Source organism: Bombyx mori, chromosome 22 (assembly GCF_030269925.1).
Source record: "Bombyx mori chromosome 22, ASM3026992v2".
NCBI lineage: Eukaryota > Metazoa > Arthropoda > Insecta > Lepidoptera > Bombycidae > Bombyx > Bombyx mori.
In genome coordinates this window covers 13,345,755-13,368,072 of record NC_085128.1, presented here as the reverse complement: position 1 = coordinate 13,368,072, position 22,318 = coordinate 13,345,755, and the positions used below count along the sequence as shown (strand labels likewise).

The following is a 22,318-nucleotide window of genomic DNA, read 5'->3' as shown; positions in this document are numbered from 1 at the left end:
AACTTTTGTGATCCTTTGCAGTTGTTTTCATAAGTAACTGTTCTGATAGGTTAAGGTCAGTCATTCGAGTGCTCAAAAGACGTAGATCTATTTTATGTACAAGCCCTTCTGTCTCGGAGGGTTCAGTTTCAGGGTTTGGTAATCTGGAAAGGCAATCAGCTAATGTGTTATTTTCACCTTTCCTGTAGTAAATGTCATATTGATAACTTCCCACTACTAGGGCCCATCTTACCAATCGGTTATTGGCTAGTTTAGGAAGGTTGCGGCGTGCACCCATAATATGTATAAGAGGCTTATGGTCCGTAACTAGATTAAATTTCGTTCCTCTCAAGTACTGATCAAATTTTTTTATACCAAATACTATTGCTAAAGCTTCACGATCAATAACGGAATATTTCATTTCCGCTGGTCGTAGTTTCCTTGAAGCAAAAGCAATTGGCTGTTCTATGTTCGAGTCCTTGTGGAATAATGGTGGTAGGACCTCTTGTTACTGGTGGTAGGACCTCTTCTACTGGTGGTAGGACCTCTTGTGAGTCCGCGCGGATAGGTACCACCGCCCTGCTTATTTCTGCCGTGAAGCAGTAATGCGTTTCGGTTTGAAGGGTGGGGTAGCCGTTGTAACTATACTGAGACTTTAGAACTTGTATCTCAAGGTGGGTGGCGCGTCTACGTTGTAGATGTCTATGGGCTCCAGTAACCACTTAACATCAGGTGGGCTGTGAGCTCGTCCACCCATCTAAGCAATAAAAAAAAAAAAAAAAAAAAAAAAAATAATACTGCACCCAATCCCTTTTCGGAAGCGTCACATGCTAAATAAAGGGGACGTTTCTCGTCAAATGCAATTAATGGTTGTGAAGACGTTATGCATTTCTTTGTATCTTCAAATATTCTGTTTTCATGATCAGTCCAACGCCATCTATTTTTTTTACTAGTTAGATCATGAAGATCCGAACAAATTCCGTGAAGATGTGGTACAAACCGTTCGTAAAAGTTAACTAGTCCTAAAAATGATCGTAGTTCTTTTGCATTACTAGGTGATGGGCCTTAGTTATGGCATCAATTTTAGATTTGGTTGGGTGGATGCCATGTTTATCTATTATGTGACCTAGGTATTCAATCTGATTCGTTTGCGAGATTTTGGTGTAGTTGATCGAAAATCGGAACTGGGTGTAGATGTTTAATAAGTACTGGATTAAGTGTAGTTCTGTAGTCTCCACATATCCTAATTTCCCCTGTAGATTTCAGAATGTTAACTGTGGGTGTAGCCCATTCAATAGGTGTAATATTAGGATCTACTTTTTCCACTATCCCTTCTGAGATCAGACGATCTAACTCCCTTTCTATATTCTTTTTCATGCTGAATTTTATAGGCCGTGCAGGAAGGTGGATCGGTTCAGCTTCTGGTTTGACATGTATGTTTACGTAATAATTGTTAACTTTTCCTAGTTTTCCATCAAAGAGTTGTACATGTTTATCCAATATTTGTTTAAGAGTCATCGGTGTTGATGTTTTGATGGAGTATACTGGTTTTGGAAATTCCATTTCAAAAACTTCACTCCAATGTAAACCAAATAACATTGGTTTGGCATTTTTCATTACGACCACAGGTAGAAGTTTTTGCAGTCCGTCGACTTCGACTGTTACTTTTGTAATTCCCTTTGTTTTTAAGTTTGTGTTACCGTAGGCCTTAAGTTTCGGGGCGGGTTGTAAAGATGGTGATCCTAATTTTTTCCATAATGTCGTGTTTATTATTGAATACGCAGAGCCGGGGTCCCAATCCATAGTGCAAGGTATGTCATTGATGCGTACATCGATTTGTTTGCATTCTCTCTTACGTGTACCCAAGACGCTGCAGATAACTTCATCATCGCTTTCTTCCTTGTTATTACTGATAGATGATGATGATGATGTTGAGGACTTATGAGGTCTTGTTATTTTTTTAATTGATTTTCGGCTCCCTTCTGAATAGCTGATGTATGCCCGTCCAGACTTAATGCAACAACTCTCAAAGTGTGTTTTCGTGTTACATTCTTTACACATATGGTCCTTGGCTGAGCACTGTGATAGGCTGTGCCGTTCTTTCTTTCCACAGCGTAAACAATGCATTGGATTTAATTTTCGTGTTGTATTTTGATGTAATGGTACGGTTTTGGTTTTGCTCCTATTTATTTTTTTAATACTTGTTCGTGGTGTGTCTTGTTCTGCCTGTTCTCTTGATTGAGAGATTGTAAAAATTTGCTGGAAGGTTACTTCTCGTGGTATTCCGTCTACCATTTGAACTAAATCAGGCCATTTTTGTTTCAAGTCGGTTTCTAAATCTGGATGATTCAATCCAGTGGCAAAGCGGTCACGTAATTGTCGTTCCAGGAAGTCATTAGTGTAGCCACAATCCCGACTAAGACCTTTTAATCTGTTTGCATAGTGTTCCATCGTTTCATTTTGTTCTCTAGTGCAATTCCAAAATTCTGTTAAGGCTCTATACCTCGTCGTTTTTATGCGATAGAGGTCTAATAATTTGTTACAAATTTCGCTGTATGTAGCTATATCGAAATCAGGCGTTAAAGCTACTTTTAATTCGTGGAATATCTCTGGTGTTAGTAAATTCAGAAGCAAATCTTTCTGTAAGTCGCTGTTATCGATATCAAGAATTTTGCATTTGTTTTCGAAAAAATCAATGTAATCGTCAATTCTGAATGTATCTGGATTGTATTTATCCATATTGAAATGTTTGATTATACTTATCTTGTTATCCGTATCATGTTTTGTAAAAGAGTCGTTCGTCACGCTCTTGGCTGTTGTATTGCAAGCTGCTGGTACCAACAATTTCAAGATTTGTAAAATCTGCTCTTGCTGGTTTTGTTGTGCATGTAAAAATAATGCGAATTGTTCATCGTTCATCTTAATTTCTTTTAACTCGTCGCCAATATAATAAAACAATGTTTTCAAGACATAGCATAAAATATAATAATGATAGGTAGCAAAAATGACAATGTGTTTGAAGTATATTTCAAATAATGGAATATGGAAAAGAAGGTTACAACAACTTGTATACGCCCCGTCATGACGTATGCAAGCGTAGTGTTCGCTCACTCAGCCCGCACCCACTTGAAATCCCTTCAGGTTATTCAATCACGATTCTGCAGGATAGCCGTCGGAGCGCCATGGTTCCTTAGGAATGTGGATCTCCACGATGACCTGGAGCTCGACTCTCTTAGTAAGTATCTACAGTCGGCATCGCTGCGCCATTTTGAGAAGGCGGCACGACATGAGAACCCTCTCATCGTAGCCGCTGGAAATTACATACCCGACCCAGTAGACCGAATGGTAAACCGTCGACGTCGCCCAAAGCACGTCATTACGGATCCTCCTGATCCATTAACGGTGCTTTTAGGCACCACAAGCACCGGTCACCGTCCTCGTCGAACCCGTCGCTTGCGACGAAGGGCTCGACGAGCGAACTAACCCATAGACACAGCCCACTGAGTTTCTCGCCGGATCTTCTCAGTGGGTCGCGTTTCCGATCCGGTGGTAGATTCTGCGAAGCACTGCTCTTGCTAGGGTCAGTGTTAGCAACTCTCCGGTTGAGCCCCGCGAGCTCACCTACTAACGTTAGGGCGAAGCTGAAATAGCCTCTCAAGGCTATCAGCATAGGTAGGGAAAAAAAAAAAAAAAAAAAAAAAAGGTGCGTCGTATCGTATCTTGCGGTACACTCGTGTTCGAATCCCGCAGATAAGTTCCAATTTTGCTAATGAAATACGTATTTATCAAATGTTCACGATTGACTTCCACGGTGAAGGAATAACATCGTGTAATAAAAATCAAACCAGCAAAATTAAAATTTGCGTAATTACTGGTGGTAGGATGTCTAGTCAGTCCGCACGGGTAGGTACCACCACCCTGCCTATTTCAGCCTAGGGAGCAGTAGTAGTGCAGTAGTAGTGCAGTACTAGTGTAGTTTCGGTTTGAAGAGTGGGGCAGCCGTTGTACTGTTAAAACTGAAACCTTAGAACTCATCTCAATATAGGTGGCGGCATTTACGTTGTAGATGTCTATGGGCTCCGGTAACCACTTAACATTAGGTGGACCGTGAGCTCGTCCATCAACCTAAGCAATAAAAATATAAAAACAAAGTTTCTCCAACTAGTAATCTTCGAAACAGCTAATTTTTTATCTAGACTAAAGTAATTTAAGGTACGAAATTAACCCAACGCGTAGATCAGACTATGTAGATTTGCCTTGTAAAATTGCTCTTTTTGTTATTAAGCTACTAGAATTTCGATTTCAGTGTGGAAATGGTAGCCGATATAATAATTTTAGGTTCGGGATAAACAAAATTTTCATCGAGGTTAAGGTACGCACACTTCACAATTTTTCCGCCTTGCTTCAGGTGGTCCGTTCGCTGTTTCGCTTCGAGTAGAAATCATTACTAAGTACCTTCCTCTATTGATTATATAAGGTTTTTACATTTATTTTTGAGATAAGGTTACATAAGGAAGAAGAGTTTCAGGTGAAATCAGCCCCTCAATTTTTCAATTTCCACATGGCGGTCATAGGTATCATTAACGCTGTCGATATAACGAATCCACAATCGATAGAATAGATAGATAGAATGGTGATAAAATCTTACGAGGTTATACATTCTAGTAAAGGCAGGAATTTAGATTAGGATTAGAGGAAACTAGGTATTTAAAATACTGCTACGAAGGACGAAATCTGGATATTTCAAACACGCTGTGTTATTAAAACAACATGAAACTTTTCACTTATTTATTTTAACAAACAATTTACAAAATGTGAACTAAAATTACCTAAGTATGATATGTAATACGCATAACAGAGTTTACACCCTAAGAATTTATTGAAATGACATCTAGTTTGAATTTTTTTATAAAATTATACTAAGTAAATGGTATTGCTTAAAGTGTGTATTTGATAGAAACTTTGTATAGGAACTCATCATCATAGCTACAATACTATTTGTCGAGTCCAAGAATTGGTTTTGTTTTTACCATTTCTAAGTACGAGACCAATAATAACTAATAATCTAAAAATACTTTGTTACATTTTTGGAAGCAGAACATCAAAGCAAGTATAAGTTATAGTAATTTATCAATAACTCTTGCATTGTCGTGCAAACCATAGTTTGAATGACAGATGCTAACAACCTACAGTGTAATATAATTCATTAAAAACTATTATTTTCGCTGCCAGAGCGAAGCTAAGCGTTGTATATATACACATAATATATTATACAAGTATATTATAATACTTTGTAACACGATACAACATTTCTTATAAAAAAAACTATCTAGCTAACAAATAAACATAACTAATAGTAATTATAATTTTATAAACAGGTAGTATATCGTCATTGTTAAGCTAATACGTGATAGGTGTAAAAGTATAACTTTTAGATTTCTGACTCTTCTAAAACTCAACAGTCAATAAAGAAAAAAATTGTCGGTATGTATTATATTAAGGTAGGTATTCACATTAAAGCGATGTAGGCTAGTTAATGTTTGGCTTTTCGTATTTGTGTACCAGGCACCTTCGACATATTTTTTTACACTAGTTATAGATTATAAGCTCTCTTAAACAAGAACACTAGTAAACAGTAGACTAATATTTGCATCTTAATCTGCGCAAATTCTCAAATTTATTATGTACTCTTCATTACAGAGAAAAGTTTTAAATAAGTTACAAAGGAGGCTTTATGGAAATCATTCTAACTCCAAGATAAGTGGACATTTCATGATTTTTTCCATGTCCAATAGATGAAGCATAATTGCTTTTTATAAAATCAATTAAAAAGTATTTTATACTTTCTCGCTGGTCAAACCTTAAAGAGGTTTAGCATGCTTTTCTCTTTTTGAGACACTTTCTTTTTATCGATTTTCAAATAACAACGAAGTTAAAGAAGTTTTCACTTTAAAAAATTGGCCTCAAAATTACATTTAATTCTAAATAAAATAATTTGAGAAGTAGGTAGGTACATCCAAATTACTTATTATTATACTCTATTTCAAAACATCCTATCCATATCATAATTTGGATCGGATGAAATTAGATTTGTGACGTTTCCATAATTTTCGGGAATATGTCAACTCTCACAAATGAGTTTATTTGTCACAAAATTTTTAACCATAACCGTTTTTTTTCCTCATTAACGATCTGTAGCGTTAGGATTAGTATAGGAGAATCCTCTGAAGGGTTCCTGGTCCATGGAGCGAAGAACTTGAGGCTCCACAGCAGTCAGCCGCGGTCGTTCTCCTGTGAATGCTCGGTCGAAGTATTGTGTGTCCATTGGATGTCTCTGTCACAATATGGTCGCAAATATCACAGCCGTTCAATTAAATTATTTAATTTAAGAACACAAATATTATGATAATTCTCCCAACTGCTTTAAAATAAATATGTAGTGCAAATATATGTTTAAAATAACAATTTAGTACGGTGGAAACGTATTTGCCAAATGTTAAATAAACCAAATTATTCACAGCCGACGCGCTTCTAATGATAGTTGTTCGTTTTTGTTTTGTTTCTTTTTATATTATTCTTATGTAATAACCACAGCATACTACGCATAGCGGCCAATAATAATTGGAAGTATTTATAGAAGAAAATAATTTAACAGTACAGTAGCATAATATTCAAATATCGACGAAAATTATTTTAGCTGTCCATGACAATGGAAACAGCTCAAAACGTTGGGATAGGAAATATGGAATAGTAAAATGAAAATAGTGACAATAAAACCACTTTTTTCTAATTATCTTTTTCACAGATCAAACCGGTATGTCACAATAAAATTTTTGATATGGGCAATTAATAAAAAAACTTCGATGATTAATAATGATCATTCTATACATACAACTCGAGGTCTGAATGGAGCCTCCAGTTCCCGTCTCTCGAGTCTGTCCCAGTGTATCGCGTGGAAGAAATCCTGCTCTCTTATGTCGCCGTGCATACATTCCACGCCACCGAGACGCGTCCTTGCGTCTTTATCCAATAACTAAATAAACAGGTTTTTTTTAAAATAAAAACAAAAGGAGTTTATACTCAAAAACGCTTTCATAGCAAACCGAACTAAATATTAATATTTAACGAGGGGTGAAAAGATATTTGGTTTAAGCGCAATTTCGCGTAATATGCCACATTTACATTTGTAATTATATAAGCCTTTTATTTCATATTAGTATTAAAAATTCGATGTTTTTTTATAGCTTAGATGGGTGGACGAGCTCACAGCTCACCTGGTGTTAAGTGGTTACTGGAGCCCATAGACATCTACAAAGTAAATGCGCCACCCCTCTTGGGATATAAGTTCTAAGGTCTCAGTATAGTTACAAGGGCTGCCCCACCCTTCGAATGAAACGCATTACTGCTTCACGGCAGAAATAGGCGGGGTGGTGGTACCTACACGCGCGACTCACAAGAGGCCCTACCTAGTAAGTGTAGGTACTTCAATTAAGTTTACTTCATGAAAATAGCTGAAGAAGTTTTTTCTTATAGTTTTTCCTAATTTGAAACTGTAGATGGGTATCTTGTAAAGTAAAAGGCGAAATGTCGCCAATTATATATTATATAACCAAAATAGCCTTTCACCCCTCGATATAATATTTTTCATCTTGGTGATCCTGGTCAGGATATTATATCAAAGTAATAAAATTATTGTATAATTATCTATACTAATATATAAATCCACAGCGGTTTTTACGGATTTTCCGTTATAAATAATGAACCATGCATCCGATTGATTTGAAAGTTGGTATCTATGTAGAAAATACATGTACTTAATTGTATTTAATGGATAGGCTAATATTTATATGAGTGTTGGACTTCCTAATAATAATGACAAAAAATAATAATGTTAATTTTAAATGCCCAGCGAAGCGGGCGAGTACGGCTAGTTACTTGTAAAAACTTACTCTAGTTAAAATGGAGAGAGATTGCTTGGACAGGAAACGGGGGTACGACGGCATTTCGTTACAAATAGACCAGAACAGCTCGTCTTCGTCACAGCCACTGAACGGACTTTGGCCGATCAACATCTCGTAGAGCAACACGCCAAACGACCACCAATCTACCGTTTGATTGTATTTCAATCCTTTGATAATCTGAAAACAGAACAGTATTCAGACCAGACTTTTTGGCGGGAACGCGAGGAGTGAAGTTGTGTGGTTTGTTTTAATTTGTCTATTTGTGTTTCTTCAGGTTTAAATGTGTGATAATATCTATTAATATTTGTTAAAGTGCACAAAATTGGGATAATGACCCAAAGCCGCTGGACATAGCTTTTCGGGATCCTCCAAAAAGTCCACTGAAAAAATCTCAGTAAATGACCACCATTTTACTGAGATTATTTTTCATCCCAATTGATTAATGTCTCAAATTAATCATATTCATTTAATTTCACTCCATATTAACATTTTTCATAAAATTAGGAATATAAGTTATAATAAGACATGAATTAAAGGTCTTAGTTACCAGGTCATAAAATCCCTTAAAAACAATTATTCAGACCAGGTCAACAACTAAAAAGACAAGCAATGCATTCCGGTTGGTTAAAAGTAACCGATGGTTGTAAAATACGATGGGGACTTCGATCATCGTCATGTCTCGAAGGCGGGCAGAGCCATTCAGATGTGGTGACGTCTATGGACTCCGATGTCCAGTTAATATTAAGTTGTGATCATGAGTGAGTTCATCCATGGTGCGTTGCTAGAAATCATTTTCGACATGTACCATCAGGCTTTGGAATGAACTTCTAGTTGCTTCTAGAGTGCTATGGCACTTCTTTTTTAAACGAGATTTGCGGAAGGTAGAGTTAAGCAGCGACTTAGCTGTGCTCCTGGCATTGCTGACCTCCATGACCGATAGTAACGACCCACCATCTGGGGGTCGCATGCTCATCTGCTTACAATGACAATAACAAAAAATATATAATTTTTATACCTCTGGTGCCATATAATCTGGCGTTCCGCAGAACGTATCCGCGGTTTTGTCTAAATAAATTTGTAGCTTGCACATGCCAAAGTCGGCAATGCGAACATGGCCGTCGAAGTCAAGAAGAATGTTGTCAAGTTTCAAATCTCTAAAAAAAAAACCAAAAAATTTAGATATTAGCTGGCGAGTGGCTGGTGGCTGAGACTAGGTTCCGAGGACCGTAAGACCCGAGACACCGCAAAACAATTCCCACTTTTATACCTGAGTCTCCATTGTAATAGAATGACCAAAAAAACCGTACTGACATAGAACACTGAGTGGCAAGAATATACAGAAAGGTGGTATCAACCCGAGCAAATCACGAATTATGACAGAGGAGCCCAAGGTCTCCATTTCCATTTTTGTGACTAGTAACATTCTCTTGCCTCGATTCGATATTCTTCATAAAAGGATTGTAATGTTGTCAAGTTACTAATACTTATATCAAAAGTGTACAATTTCCAAAAATATTAGAAATTGAGTTAATATGCGGAATCATTTGGTATCACCAGTATTATTCTAATAAATACTGTCAAAAGAGCGTAGTTTAGTTTTACTTTTTTTTTTAGTTTACCTATGTTTTGACTACTATTAACAAAATTAATACATAATTTTATCTTACTTTAAAAGACAGATAATGTAACTGGTACAAAATAAAAAAATAATGTTGCAAAGATGATTAATATTAAAAATATCACGTCTTAAACCTTTAAAAAACACTCTACTGTAAAATTATTATAGTAAGTTTTGAGATTATACAATTTTAATGCGAGCAGACGATATATTAATTTATTTAATATTTTTTTTCTACTTATTCCCTGGCAACTTAACGGAATATTCCAGCTACGACCGGACGGGTAGCTAAGCTCACGCACTCAACCTGAGAGAATTTTCCAACACTAGCCCTAGCAAGAGCAGTGCTACGCAGAATCAATTATTTAATTCACTATAAATATTAAATGGTTTTTAATAAATTGGATATGTGGAGTGTAATTAAAATTCTAACATCATCCCGAATTACAAAAACTAAATTGTGTACCATGCACGTCAGGCTTAGACAATACACGAAAAATTTGAAACATACCTGTATATAATTCCTCTTTTGTGAAGAAATTTCAAGCCGGAAACAATTTCAGCGGCATAGAAACGCGCTGTTGCTTCAGGGAACCGACCGCTCTGTTGTATGTGGAACATCAAGTCACCACCGTTGAGGTACTCCATCACGAAAAAGAGATGGGACTGTACAAAATATGATTAATAACTTCAAATATACGAATGATTTATAAAAAGAGTACTTGTCTTATTTTTCGGGAGAATAGTTGATTCATACTGCATAGAAACGCTACGTTCATCTACAGTGCTGTTACAATTATTATTGCAATAACCACTCTAGTTAACCAGGTAGTATTTCATTAACGCCGTAACAATTACTGCTATAATAACCAGTTTAGTTTGGGGGAAATGCCGGTTAAATACAGCGTGTTGACATCATTTTTTCCATTTGTCGTTGAAAAGCTTTTTTACTTCCCGAGCCTGTATTTATACTTTTCGTGAATTTAAGTGTTTTGACGCCTATGAGCAACAGTAACCACTATTAAGACGCCTATGAGCAACAGTAACCACTCACAATTCTGTTTGCCCTACTTTGCCTTTTATTTATACAGTATAAGATATTCTTATAAAATAAACGGCTCAAAAATGCAGCCGCATTGATTAAAATTTAACGCTTAATTTAAAATGTAAACATAAAATTGCTTCAATCTAATTTACAGTAAATTCTCTTGTTTACTTTAATAGAATAATAGTTATTGAATTGAACAAATGTTGCAATCAATAATACTGAAGTATGGTATTTACTTATATTCATGTTTCACTTTATGTAGGTACGCACTTAAATACTTATGTTGTATTATATTGTATTATAATAATATGTTATATTGTTGTCCTGCGAGTTACAGTGCTGAGTAAGAACGAGATAGAAATGTGTGCCTTCAAAATGGGTGCTATTTATATAAGCAATTGTACGTATAGAACAATATGTCGCGTTCCTACTATAAAGGTCTATGATCAATAAATGTAGGTAATAACTCACGTCAGTTTGAAATGTAGCAAATAGATGACAAAGGTACGGATGATTTGTACCGAGCGCTAAAACTTTCCTTTCGATGAGGGTGCACTCGACGTCGTCGTCCTCCAGCACCACGTCCTTCTTCAAACACTTTACAGCATAATAGTATTCGGTGTCTCGGAGTTCTGCTAATAAAACCTGTAATATATGTAATAAAACATACATTTCGCCAATGTTCCATAGTCACTTGCTATTGAAATACATCAATTTTGGAACGACTTGATGATAGTATCCCGGAATCGATGATATTGTCAGAAAATCGAAGAACATCTAGAAAAAATATCAATTCAGTCAGCTGCCAGCAAAATATTCCAGCAATCATCTTTTGCTTACTTCTTCTTCCGTACCTTATACTTATATTTAAAGTTGGATCTATTTATTATTAAGCCTTCAAAGTTAGATCTTATATAGAGTAACTGTGGATTGCTCTCTCCAACCCGATAAAGGAACAAACATTGGTTAGTTGGCGAACCGGTTTGCCCTGTTCGTGTTCTTTCTGAATATACATAATCCGCTTATGTATATAATAAATGTAAGTCAAGAAAAATATTGTAGTAAGCGTCCATTTCTTTTCAAACCAAAAAAGGGTATTAAATTTAATCATTACATTATACGCTTCTAGCGACCCGCCCTCGCTTCGCTTCGGAAACTGTAATTTATTATTGATTTCTCCACTATTCAATGGGTGTTATTATACATACAAACCTTCCTCTTTAATTACTCTATCTATCAAAACCGCATCAAAATCCGTTGCGTAGTTTTAAAGATTGAAGCATACATAGGGATATAGGGACAGAGAAAGCGACTTTGTTTTATACTATGTATTGATTATTGATTTGAATGGCACTTGTGTGTAAATTCATTCGTTTTTAAATTTAGCACAATGGTAATTATGAAACGTTGTGTTTATTTAAAAAAAGCTTGCAGAGATTAACATTTGATAAATGTTTAAGAAACGTTTTGACAAGCATGCGACGCGTTGCTGATTTTTATTTTATAACTGGGATATAGCTTTCTCCGTATTCTTGGCTCGGTCTCAAAGGCAAACGGGCCAAGCGTTCGCGAAACCAGGAAGATATCTCCACTTGACTAGTTGAAGGAATTATTGTATACAATAAATATTAATACAGCAACGTAAATCTATTCTGATGGCGTATGTACGCTGGATCGTTAATTAGTGGCAGCTATGTCGACCAGGATGAATGATATTAATTAGAGAAATTATTTTATTCGTGTAATTTAGGTAGAATTAAACCCTACTCGATTTGTTGAGATGTTTTCCTTTATTTTAGTTAAATAGCTATTGACGAGCGAGTTTCTCTCAATTACCTACACGACAAAATGTTAATAAAACAAAAATAACAATGATTATTGGGCGAACAAAATTGTAACTAAATATTAGGTCTTTAGGAAAGTGAAAATCTTGTTTTATATTTATTTTTTATTTCTATCAATCAAAATGTGCACCCATATTTTCGATGCATTTCTACTAGCGCATTGATAATTTTTCAATGGCCTGTTTGAAGAAGTCAGGTGTACGGAAACCAACAAACTCTTAAACGGCATTTTGTACTTACTGCCTTTCGGGTATTGAATTTTTCTCCCTGTTAAGAAGTTGTCCAAACTTTGGATAATGTAAAAGTCTAATGAAGTGAAGAAGTGAGAAACTAAGAAGCGGATGACGCAAAACTTCCAATCCTAGCTCTTATATCTTAGAGACCGCAAATAAAATCGAACAACCTAAGGGCACGTATTTTGTAAAAAAATATCGTCTCATAAAACAGTTCACGATAAATTAAAACCAGCATTGGGGAAAGCCTATCTAAAAAAAAATCCTATTTCAATTATTTATTTTCACACGCAATCTTGTTAATTATATTCTTCGTCAAGTATTTTGGTGCTGATAATCACAAATTTAATAAAGCTGTTAACTGCCCATGTCTGTCTTCGCTAGGCACAAAGTAAAAAAGCCCCACAATCGAATCAAGAATCGTTGACAGTTTCTTTCTTGTAGAATTTATTTATAACTTTATAGAACGATTAATATGAATGAAGAAAGACGTGATAAATTGTTTTCAGTCTTCCATCTTGTAACAAAGTAGCCGATCGTCCCAGCAGGAGGCCGATGACACGTGCGGGCTTACGTTTGTAATGTGGTCAGTGATGTATGCGCCAGAAATAACTCGTCTAAATCTAGGTAGATCATGATGTATGGAGCAGGTGAACTTCGATGTTCGATGCAAGCTACAAACGGTCACAATACTAGATACAAACTGCTTTGGGCTATATGTGCGCCAAAGAAGATGAGAAATCGGTTTCGCAGACTATATGCGTTTTTTTTTTTGTAATTGATGTTATTTCTCGAAGATGTCAAAGATCTGTAGAGGCTCTTTTTTATTGTCTGGGTAGAAAGGCGAATATACGGTCCGCTTGATGGTGAGTGAACACCGTCGCTTATGAACGTGAATAATGCCAGGGATACAATCAATCCTTAAGGAGTCTCCTCAAGCGTTTGAAGAAGATCAAGTCATAGTGCTCAGGCAAAACTATGGAGGAAAATACATTTCATGACCGAATGATATATGGTAAAAAAATCTGGAAACACTATGGCTGAGCGCAGTGGCTCTACGCCGTAGGTATATGTTGAACTTGTGGGGTGCCAAGGTAAAAGGTTATCATTGGAAAATCTTAAGCTTTAAACCCTATGTGGGTGTACAGTAAACGATTTATTCGTATAATATTAGACAAACAAGCTTGATAAATAAAATTGCAAACACAAAATTGTAATGCCGAAAGGACAAGGGGCGATAAATCTTAAACTAAAAGGCCTTTAAATTTTGTTACTTTGGCACAGAATTACATTCAGCAACTGACGCTAGTCGCATAATTGGTGCGTAAAATTATGCTTTGCCTAAATTAATTAACGAAACCTTTAATGTCGTATTATGTGCGTATTTTTAAAATTGACATTATACTGGGACAGCACCATAATATTTTCACAGTGGTACTATAAAGCCGCACAAAAAGCTTTTGTCATTATTCAACTAACAATCTTATTAGATACTAACACTAATTAACAATCTTATAAGAATAAAAAGGTATTCTAGAAGGTTACCTTTGCTAATGATAGTTTTCTCTTCCAAGGTAGGCATTAACAATTGTAATCTTTCACGGGGTCATTGTGCCCAGCGCGGCGTTTAAAATAGAATCATACATTATTATGGTTTGACATTTTCCAGTCTTTGCCGTTACGTGCGTCATTTGAAATGTGAGCGTCTAATACTATCGACACTAGGATCGAATACTAGAGAAATATAAATAGAACATTTTTCGTCAAAGTATAGTCAAAGTATAGTAGAAACTATAGTCTGTAAATACTTATGATACAAATAATAAGCAAAATATTAAACTTCATTGCAAATATTTATCTTAATAACAGAGAGAAGATAAACTGTCCCACTTTAAACACAATTATGACATACTCTGCTATGTAGCTAACGTGCTAATTGTGGGCATTCATGAACAAATCCATGAACTTCTTAAATTAACTAGTTATATTAAAAAACGACATGTATTCAGCTAAACTGGAGAAACTGAAGGTGTGCCAATACACATAAAATCAAATAGGTTTTTTTGGGATAGAAGGATTATTGGTGGCCTAGAGATTCTTCCGGGCCGACGGATTGACGAACTCCAGGGTTTAGAGCGAGGGATATTTAAGCATTACCAAAACTGTACTAGTGATTAAGTGCTTTGTAGGGCCGCAAAGGTGCACCAACATCCGTTTCTGATAAAATTGAAACTCTGGTCTCATTGTGAATAGTGGCATTCGTTGCGATATCCACGGACTCTGGTAATACTAAGTAACCCGTAATCTGGTTCCCTACTATAGTATAACAAAAAAAAAATTGCCAAAAATTCTATTCTATCGATTGAATGATTATTTTAATAAAATAACATTAATCAAAACTACTTATTAATTTGTTTTGTTATCATCGTCCGATTTCGTATTTTTTTCACACGAACGAAATGCTTAGATATACCGGTGGTAGGACCTCTTGAATTTACTGGTGGTAGGACCTCTAAGTCCGCACGGGTAGGTACCACCACCCTGCCTATTTCTGCCGTGAAGCAGTAATGCGTTTCGGTTTGAAAAGTATTGTAACTATTCTGTAGCCGTTGTAACTATTCTGTGACCCTTAGAACTTATATCTCTCAAGGTGGGTGGTGCATTTACGTTGTAGATGTCTATTGGCTCCAGTAACCACCTAACACCGAGTGGGCTGTGATCTCGTTCACCCATCTAAGCCAAAAAAAATAATACAATATTTAAATTTTTATTCCATTATTTAAATCTTTACGTCTCAATGTAGTATGTATTATTAGTTAATACAAAAGTCGGAAGGCATTAACGACACCGAAACACGTTATATTTCCACGACCTAGTTCTATGCTATTCTTGTTTTAACACGGGCAATAAATAATGATGCACGTTAAGTTCAACGCACGTACATCGCTTTAAGCACTCAACGACTGGTCGACGGAACATTTTATATAGGTATAATGTATTTATTTATTTAAATCAAAATACAGTTTAGCTTTGTAAAACTATAGCAATTGAGTTGCTCTTATAAAGAGAAACAACATTTAAAGCTATTGCTTCACCATTATTTTTATATCATTTTATATTTTTAATATTGCAAAAATGCTCCTTATATGTCTAATGTTCTAATGTTTTAATAATCGAAATTCTATTTATGTCATCTATAGAAGAATGATATAAATAACATATTAACCTCTTTAAGGATTAATCGTATAGAGGTTACATAGGTATTTGTGCATCAGTAATATTAGAAAATAGGTTAAGCAGTTTCTCAAGAGGAACACTAAAGCATGAAGATTAAAAGTATTCGATATAATAAAGATATAAGACCAATATGGAAAAATAATCTTCGCTGGGCTAATGAATAAATAATAATAATAACTTAGATAAGTTTGGTTTATATGTACGACGCTCTGTTTAATAAAACTATTTCATTTAAATAGTTCCGAAGAGAGATTTTGTCGGTAACCTTTTTCCCGAAATATCTAAACAGAATGTCTAAGTATGTTTTGATGACACATTTTATTAAGAGGTATTTATGATTAGTGTCACGATCAATAGATTCCGTCCGAAAAATGGTGTCCGATTTTTCGGAGTAGTGCTCCATAATGAATTTAAATATATATAGATAATAGTTTTGGGGCATCTAAAGCATATAAAATATGTTTTAATTAGTATTTTTGTATGTTTTAAGCGGGGTAGCATGATAAAATAAGAAATTTTATATAAGCAATCATACTATATCGATATCAAAGTCAATAAATATTGTACAACTCAAGACAGACAGCTGAACTGACGTGACAATGACATTTGGTGCGCTAAGCATGGCGAATTTTCAGCCTCATTAGGTATTTACGTATATATATATATATATATTTTTTATTGCCTTTGTTGGCAGACGAGCATACAGCCCACCTGATGGTGAGTGGCTACCGTCGCCCATGGACTTCAGCAATGCCAAGGGCAGAGCCAAGCCGCTGCCTACCGCTTAATACTCTCCACAAGCCTCGTTTGAAGAAGGACATGTCATAGCGCTCGGGAAACACCGTGGAGGGGAGCTCATTCCATAGCCGGATGGTACGTGGCAAAAAAGATCTCTGGAAACGCTCTGTGGATGACCGCAGTGGCTCCAGGTAGTATGGATGGACTCTACTCCGGTGGCGGGCGGTGCGTTGGTAAAAACGAGACGTTGGTATCATCTCGAACAATTCCTCAGAGCACTCCCCATGGAACATGCGGTACAAAATACAGAGGGAACCGAAGTCCCTCCGCAGACCCAGAGGCTTCAAACGATCCGTGAGAATGGGATTATTTATGTTTTATTTTATGTACGCACTGAAATACTGTTATACTGTTTTCCTGCGAGTTACAGTGCTGAGTAAGAACGAGATAGATATATGTTTATGTGTGTGCCTTCAAACTGGGTGCTATTTGTATAATATGCAATTTTACGTATAGAACAATATGTCGCGTCCCTACTTTAAAGGTCTATGGTTTTCGCGAGCCGTAGGCATAACAGTATACAGTTTATATTCTATTCTACTTCTATAGTGTAGAATATAATCTCACTTTTATTCATATGATGACGAATAACTCCTTAGTCTTCCGTGACCACGAAAACTGTCAAGTATTCAAAACGTAAAATATAATGTAATTATGATAATAATTATGTAATGATGATGTTTTTTTTTATACTGTCTAAAGATATTGACGTGTATATTTAAAATGCGTTACAAAAAACCATTACCATTAACTACGTTAAATAAATAAATACGAAAAATAATTTGGTAGTCTTAAAGCCTGTAGTGAATGTTGTCTATCATGGATCTAATTTTTTTTATTTTTTTTTATTGCTTAGATGGGAATAGCTTATGTTGCGTTATGTTTTTTGAATCGCTAGTTACTGGTCAGCCTTGAGACACTACCAAAGAAGAGAATGCATGATTAAGCCGAAACAAATAGCCCCGCGTTTATTAATCATAGAGATGCATGATTAAACCGAAACGAATAGCCCCGCGTTTGTTAATCATATAGAGAGAGAGAGAGAGAGAAGACACTTTATTGCACACTAACACAATTTACATTCAAAAAAACAGTCAAAAAGCACATACATTTGTACAATAGGCGGTCTTATAGCTAAAAACGATCTCTTCCAGACAACCGTTTAATTTACAGAAATTCTGTAAAATATAAAAATATAGCAGGTATGTTGCGGTGTACCATAGACAATACATTATTATAGAAAATAATATATCATACTTAAAGATTTTTACTTAGTGATATATTTCTCATAAAGTTCAGAGTAATGTTTCAGACGCGTGTACATGTGATCTGTCTGAGCAACACATGTCTATGTACCACAACAATCAATATCTGCCTTCACTGAAATAAAAATAAATGTTAACATTCTCGAACACATGAGTAAGCTGTATGAAAAATATTTACAATGCAAAAGAAATTGGCACTCTACAACTCTTAGAAAGGTTTGGAATACTAAAAAAAACAATAGACGATAAAATTTTATTAACATGTAATAGAATCGTGCACTCTTTCAGAATAAATGACTTCATATGTAATTAATCTCTTGAATGAAACTCTTTTTTTCCGCCATTTTTGTGCTGTAACAGCTGTCCGTTATGTTTTTATCCACCATAGTACGAGTAGGCAACACCGGTAGCAGTCGTTTTAAAACCGATTTTTCTAACACATTTGAAGTAAATAAACGATACTTCGGATTTTATTTTCACACAGTCAGTTTCGGAGATTCCCTCCTTTTTTATTATGGAAGGATTACTGGTGGCCCGGAGACCTTTCCAGTTTCACCAGGACAGGTGGGCGAGCAAAGGCTCAGCCAGGAGGGGTGGGATTTGCTAACAGCTGCCCGAGCGCCTCCGAAGGAGACCTAACAACTCATGAGCAGCTGCTTCGCGAATGAATCTACTACCATATCGGAATGGAATCGTCCTAATTCGGCGAGAACGCCCTTCGCTGTATCTTTACATCAAATTTTAGTTACCAAAGTACAGAAATACTTCGGTTTTCCCCCTCAATAATCTCATACGTTATAAACTGTTTTTTTTTTAACTTTTTACGAGATTGCCGAAGTCGATGACACTTTGTTCACAACTTTTTATGATAATAAAATTTTGAGGTTAGTGTGAGTGGCGATAGGTGATTTTGGTGAAAGTTCATCAGGAAAATGTTGAATGTCTCTACTGAACAACGATCTTTGATTTTAATTTTGAGTCAATTATAATGACTTCCTATTATCAAGCATTATATCAAAACGAGTGCCCTCCTAATCGAAAAAATGTCTCAAACTACAAACCGCTAATACAGTTAACAGAAATACTACTTAAAAAACTAATAGAAGTAAGCGCTTTTTAAACAAATATAAAGTGAATATTGTGTATCCTAAATTATAACTGACAATTAGTACAATGCGAAATTTAAGTTAACTAATGAGCTCGAAATAAAGAAATTCATGATGAGTTTTTGCCAAGAAATACAAAAGCTTCAGTAACGACAGATAATTAGCTGTGAGCGAAGAACATGAGTTTTCGGACGTTGAAGGATATGCCCCTTCTAATGTTTATCAAAAACTGTGACCAGATGTGGCCAGAAGTAATGTTTATCAAAAAAGATCAAGCTTATCAAGAATTTGCATTTACATGGTTATTGTATTTTTTTTTTTTTATTTGTTGTAATTAATTATGGGTTAAGCAGTGTAAAATGTAGCGTTTCCAAAAACCGAAATTATGTGGGGATAGTTATTTATAACACGATACCAGCGGATACACCGTTAACAATACATGATACTCTATACTATAAGTATATAATCACTACATAGTATAAAACAAAGTCGCTTTCTCTGTCCCTATATCTGTCCCTATGTATGCTTAAATCTTTAAAACTACGCAACGGATTTTGATGCGTTTTTTTTAATAGGTAGAGTGATTGAAGAGATAGGTTTATATGTATAATAACATCCATTAAATAGTGAAGAAATCAATAATAAATTACAGTTTCCGAAGCGAAGCGAGGGCGGGTCGCTAGTATACTATAAAAGAATATAACCAAACATGCTAACAATATCGTCAAATAATTTTATTTGTTTTGTTTTTGCGTGTGTTGATTCAGACGAGGCACGGCATGTTACAACAACATAAGAAAGATTCATTTGGAAGGCAGCGGTTACGACCCTTAGTTATGAGGACTACTACTTAAAGATGACTATTTTGCCACAAACTATTTAACGGGTTCTTCCTACAAGTTTATTGCTCGGACTAGAAAGAAGGTAGACAGATTTGTCTGCTCCTACCATCCTACGCGTAGGTCTCAGTATCGCTTGCGACGAAGGGTTCGACGAGTAAACTAATCATTAGACACAGCCCACTGAGTTTCTCGCTGGATCTTGTCAGTGGGTCGCGTTTCCGATCTGGTGGTATATTCTTTTTTTTTTATTGCTTAGATGGATGGACGAGCTCACAGCCCACCTGATATTAAGTGGTTACTGGAGCCCATAGACATCTACAACGTAAACGCGCGACCCACCTTGAGATATAAGTTCTGAGGTCTCAGTATAGTTACAACGGCTACCCCACCCTTCGAACCGAAACGCATTACTGCTTCACGGCAGAAATAGGCGGAGTGGACCTACCCTATCTGGAGTGGTCCTACCCGTGCGGACTCCCAAGAGGTCCTACCACCAGTGACACCAGTTCTGCGAAGCACTGCTCTTGCTAAGGCCAGTGTTAGCGACACCTCCAGTTTGATCCCCGAGAGCACACCTACACGCTAGGGTAACGCTGATATAGCCTCTCAAAGCTATCACACAGGTAGGAAAAAAACCCTTGTGCTTTTTAAAATTGACCTGACCGAGTAATAAAACTAGCCACTTCAGTCTCATATTATAATAAAATGTAATTGAAAATTTTCAAAAGCTCACCTTTCCAAAACTGCCTTTTCCCAAAACTTTGATGAAGTGAAAATCTTCAACCGTATATTTTCTGAAGCGGGGTATGGACCTGGCTGGTGGTGTGAACCGGCCTGTTTTACGGAAAATACCGTAAGCCGTAGATTGCTCTGTAAATAACATTTAACTAGTTTTATTTATAATACATAAGACGCAACACATTTAGAAAAATATAGACACGTAAAATATAGATTAAATGAATAAATAATTTATAAAGAAAATTTTAGTTCGACTCAAAGTTAGTAGATGATAGTACTATCTTGATTCTTTTAAAAAAACAACAAATTGTCCTTGTAGTGTCCATTGTGAAATGAGATATTAGCGCAAGTGTTGTGCCGTATCTTTATATACAGCGTAATACAGAGTATATTTTTGTCAAAAAACATATTTTAGGAGTTAATCACATTATGTAGGTTGATGATTCTCCACATTACACATTACCATAAATTTTACATCGATTAATAAACGTAAATCAACTACTAGATTAAAATTTTATTTCGTTATAAAAATAGCTAAATAATGAGTTTCTAACTTTCTAGGCTACTCGATGTTTTCCAGACATTCTGACGCTCGCAAAATTTTCTACGAAACTACCGCGTGATCACTAGTTTTTTTTAGTTTTCTTCATTATTCAATATATTCGTAAATTTTTCCTTGATAATTGCGATAGATTCACAGTAGCGATAAAAACAAAATAATGCTCCCATAAGGTAATTAAATTTTTCATTTTATTTTGTTACCTCGGATTCCCAACGATAAATCATCCATATACGCAGTATTAGTTATTATGTAATTAGTATGTAGTCTTAGTTAGCCGTATTAAAAGGCAATAAGTATCAATAAAAAGGATGTAGCGTAAATTGTGATAGTCAATCTTAAAGGAGCAGGTCATCGACTTTAGAAGTTGACACAACATGACGGTTTGAACCACCGCTAAATATTATGACATAATTTTCGTGAAGGTACATGCTGTGATACATTAAATCTCTTTCACCTCGGTCGAGATGGCGGACGTTGCTAAAAATATATGCTCAGACAGAACAATATCAAGGTCGATCGGAATAAATTTGGGAAATCACGGGATCTTCAAAAACAATTTCTGTTTGACTATTTTTCGAACGTCAACCGTTTTTGGTTAAATTTAAATTAGAATGTAATAATAACTGGCTCGCTGCTGATAGAGATAAATACAGGAAGCTAATGGCCAACCTTCAGGATTGAAGAGGCACTGGAAGAAGAAGAAGAATAATTTATGAAAAAATTCTCGAATTATCTTCTCAAATTACTCTATTTACTTGTTCCATAGTAATACTTATGAAATCGATTAAAATGTTGATTCGAGTGCTAAGGACACTGTTTAAGTATCATAATGTAGATCTAATAATGTCTTCATAAGCGGCAATTTGATTTTATTAGCATTCGTTCGTCGACGGTAGATACCACCGTCCTGTCTGTTCCTACAGGGAAATCTATATAATATAACAATATATCTGTTGTTGGTTGTGGTTTAAGTGGGCAGGCGCTATAATATACAATAAAATTAAAGCTTCCATTTTGTCTGACTGGTAGATGACGTCATCCATCTATCGACTCATCTGTTCTGTATAAGCAATGTATATTGTTTTTA

General features: G+C 35.6%; 1 protein-coding gene across 5 annotated transcripts in view; it reads right to left on the bottom strand.

The window, feature by feature from the left end:
* Positions 1-4,753: 4,753 nt before the first annotated feature.
* The window catches only part of LOC101741916 (putative protein kinase C delta type homolog), a 51,650-nt gene continuing 34,085 nt past the window's right edge, over positions 4,754-22,318 (bottom strand). For all 5 annotated transcript variants that reach the window (XM_038018843.2, XM_062675018.1, XM_012691628.4 and 2 more), the window contains 7 exons: positions 20,665-20,801; positions 11,078-11,251; positions 10,070-10,224; positions 8,956-9,094; positions 7,929-8,117; positions 6,872-7,012; positions 4,754-6,313 (listed from right to left, as the gene is read on the bottom strand). In XM_038018843.2, the coding sequence (XP_037874771.1) occupies positions 6,164-6,313; positions 6,872-7,012; positions 7,929-8,117; positions 8,956-9,094; positions 10,070-10,224; positions 11,078-11,251; positions 20,665-20,801 (1,085 nt within the window). In that variant the 3' untranslated portion in view covers positions 4,754-6,163. The remainder of the gene's footprint in view (positions 6,314-6,871; positions 7,013-7,928; positions 8,118-8,955; positions 9,095-10,069; positions 10,225-11,077; positions 11,252-20,664; positions 20,802-22,318) is intronic.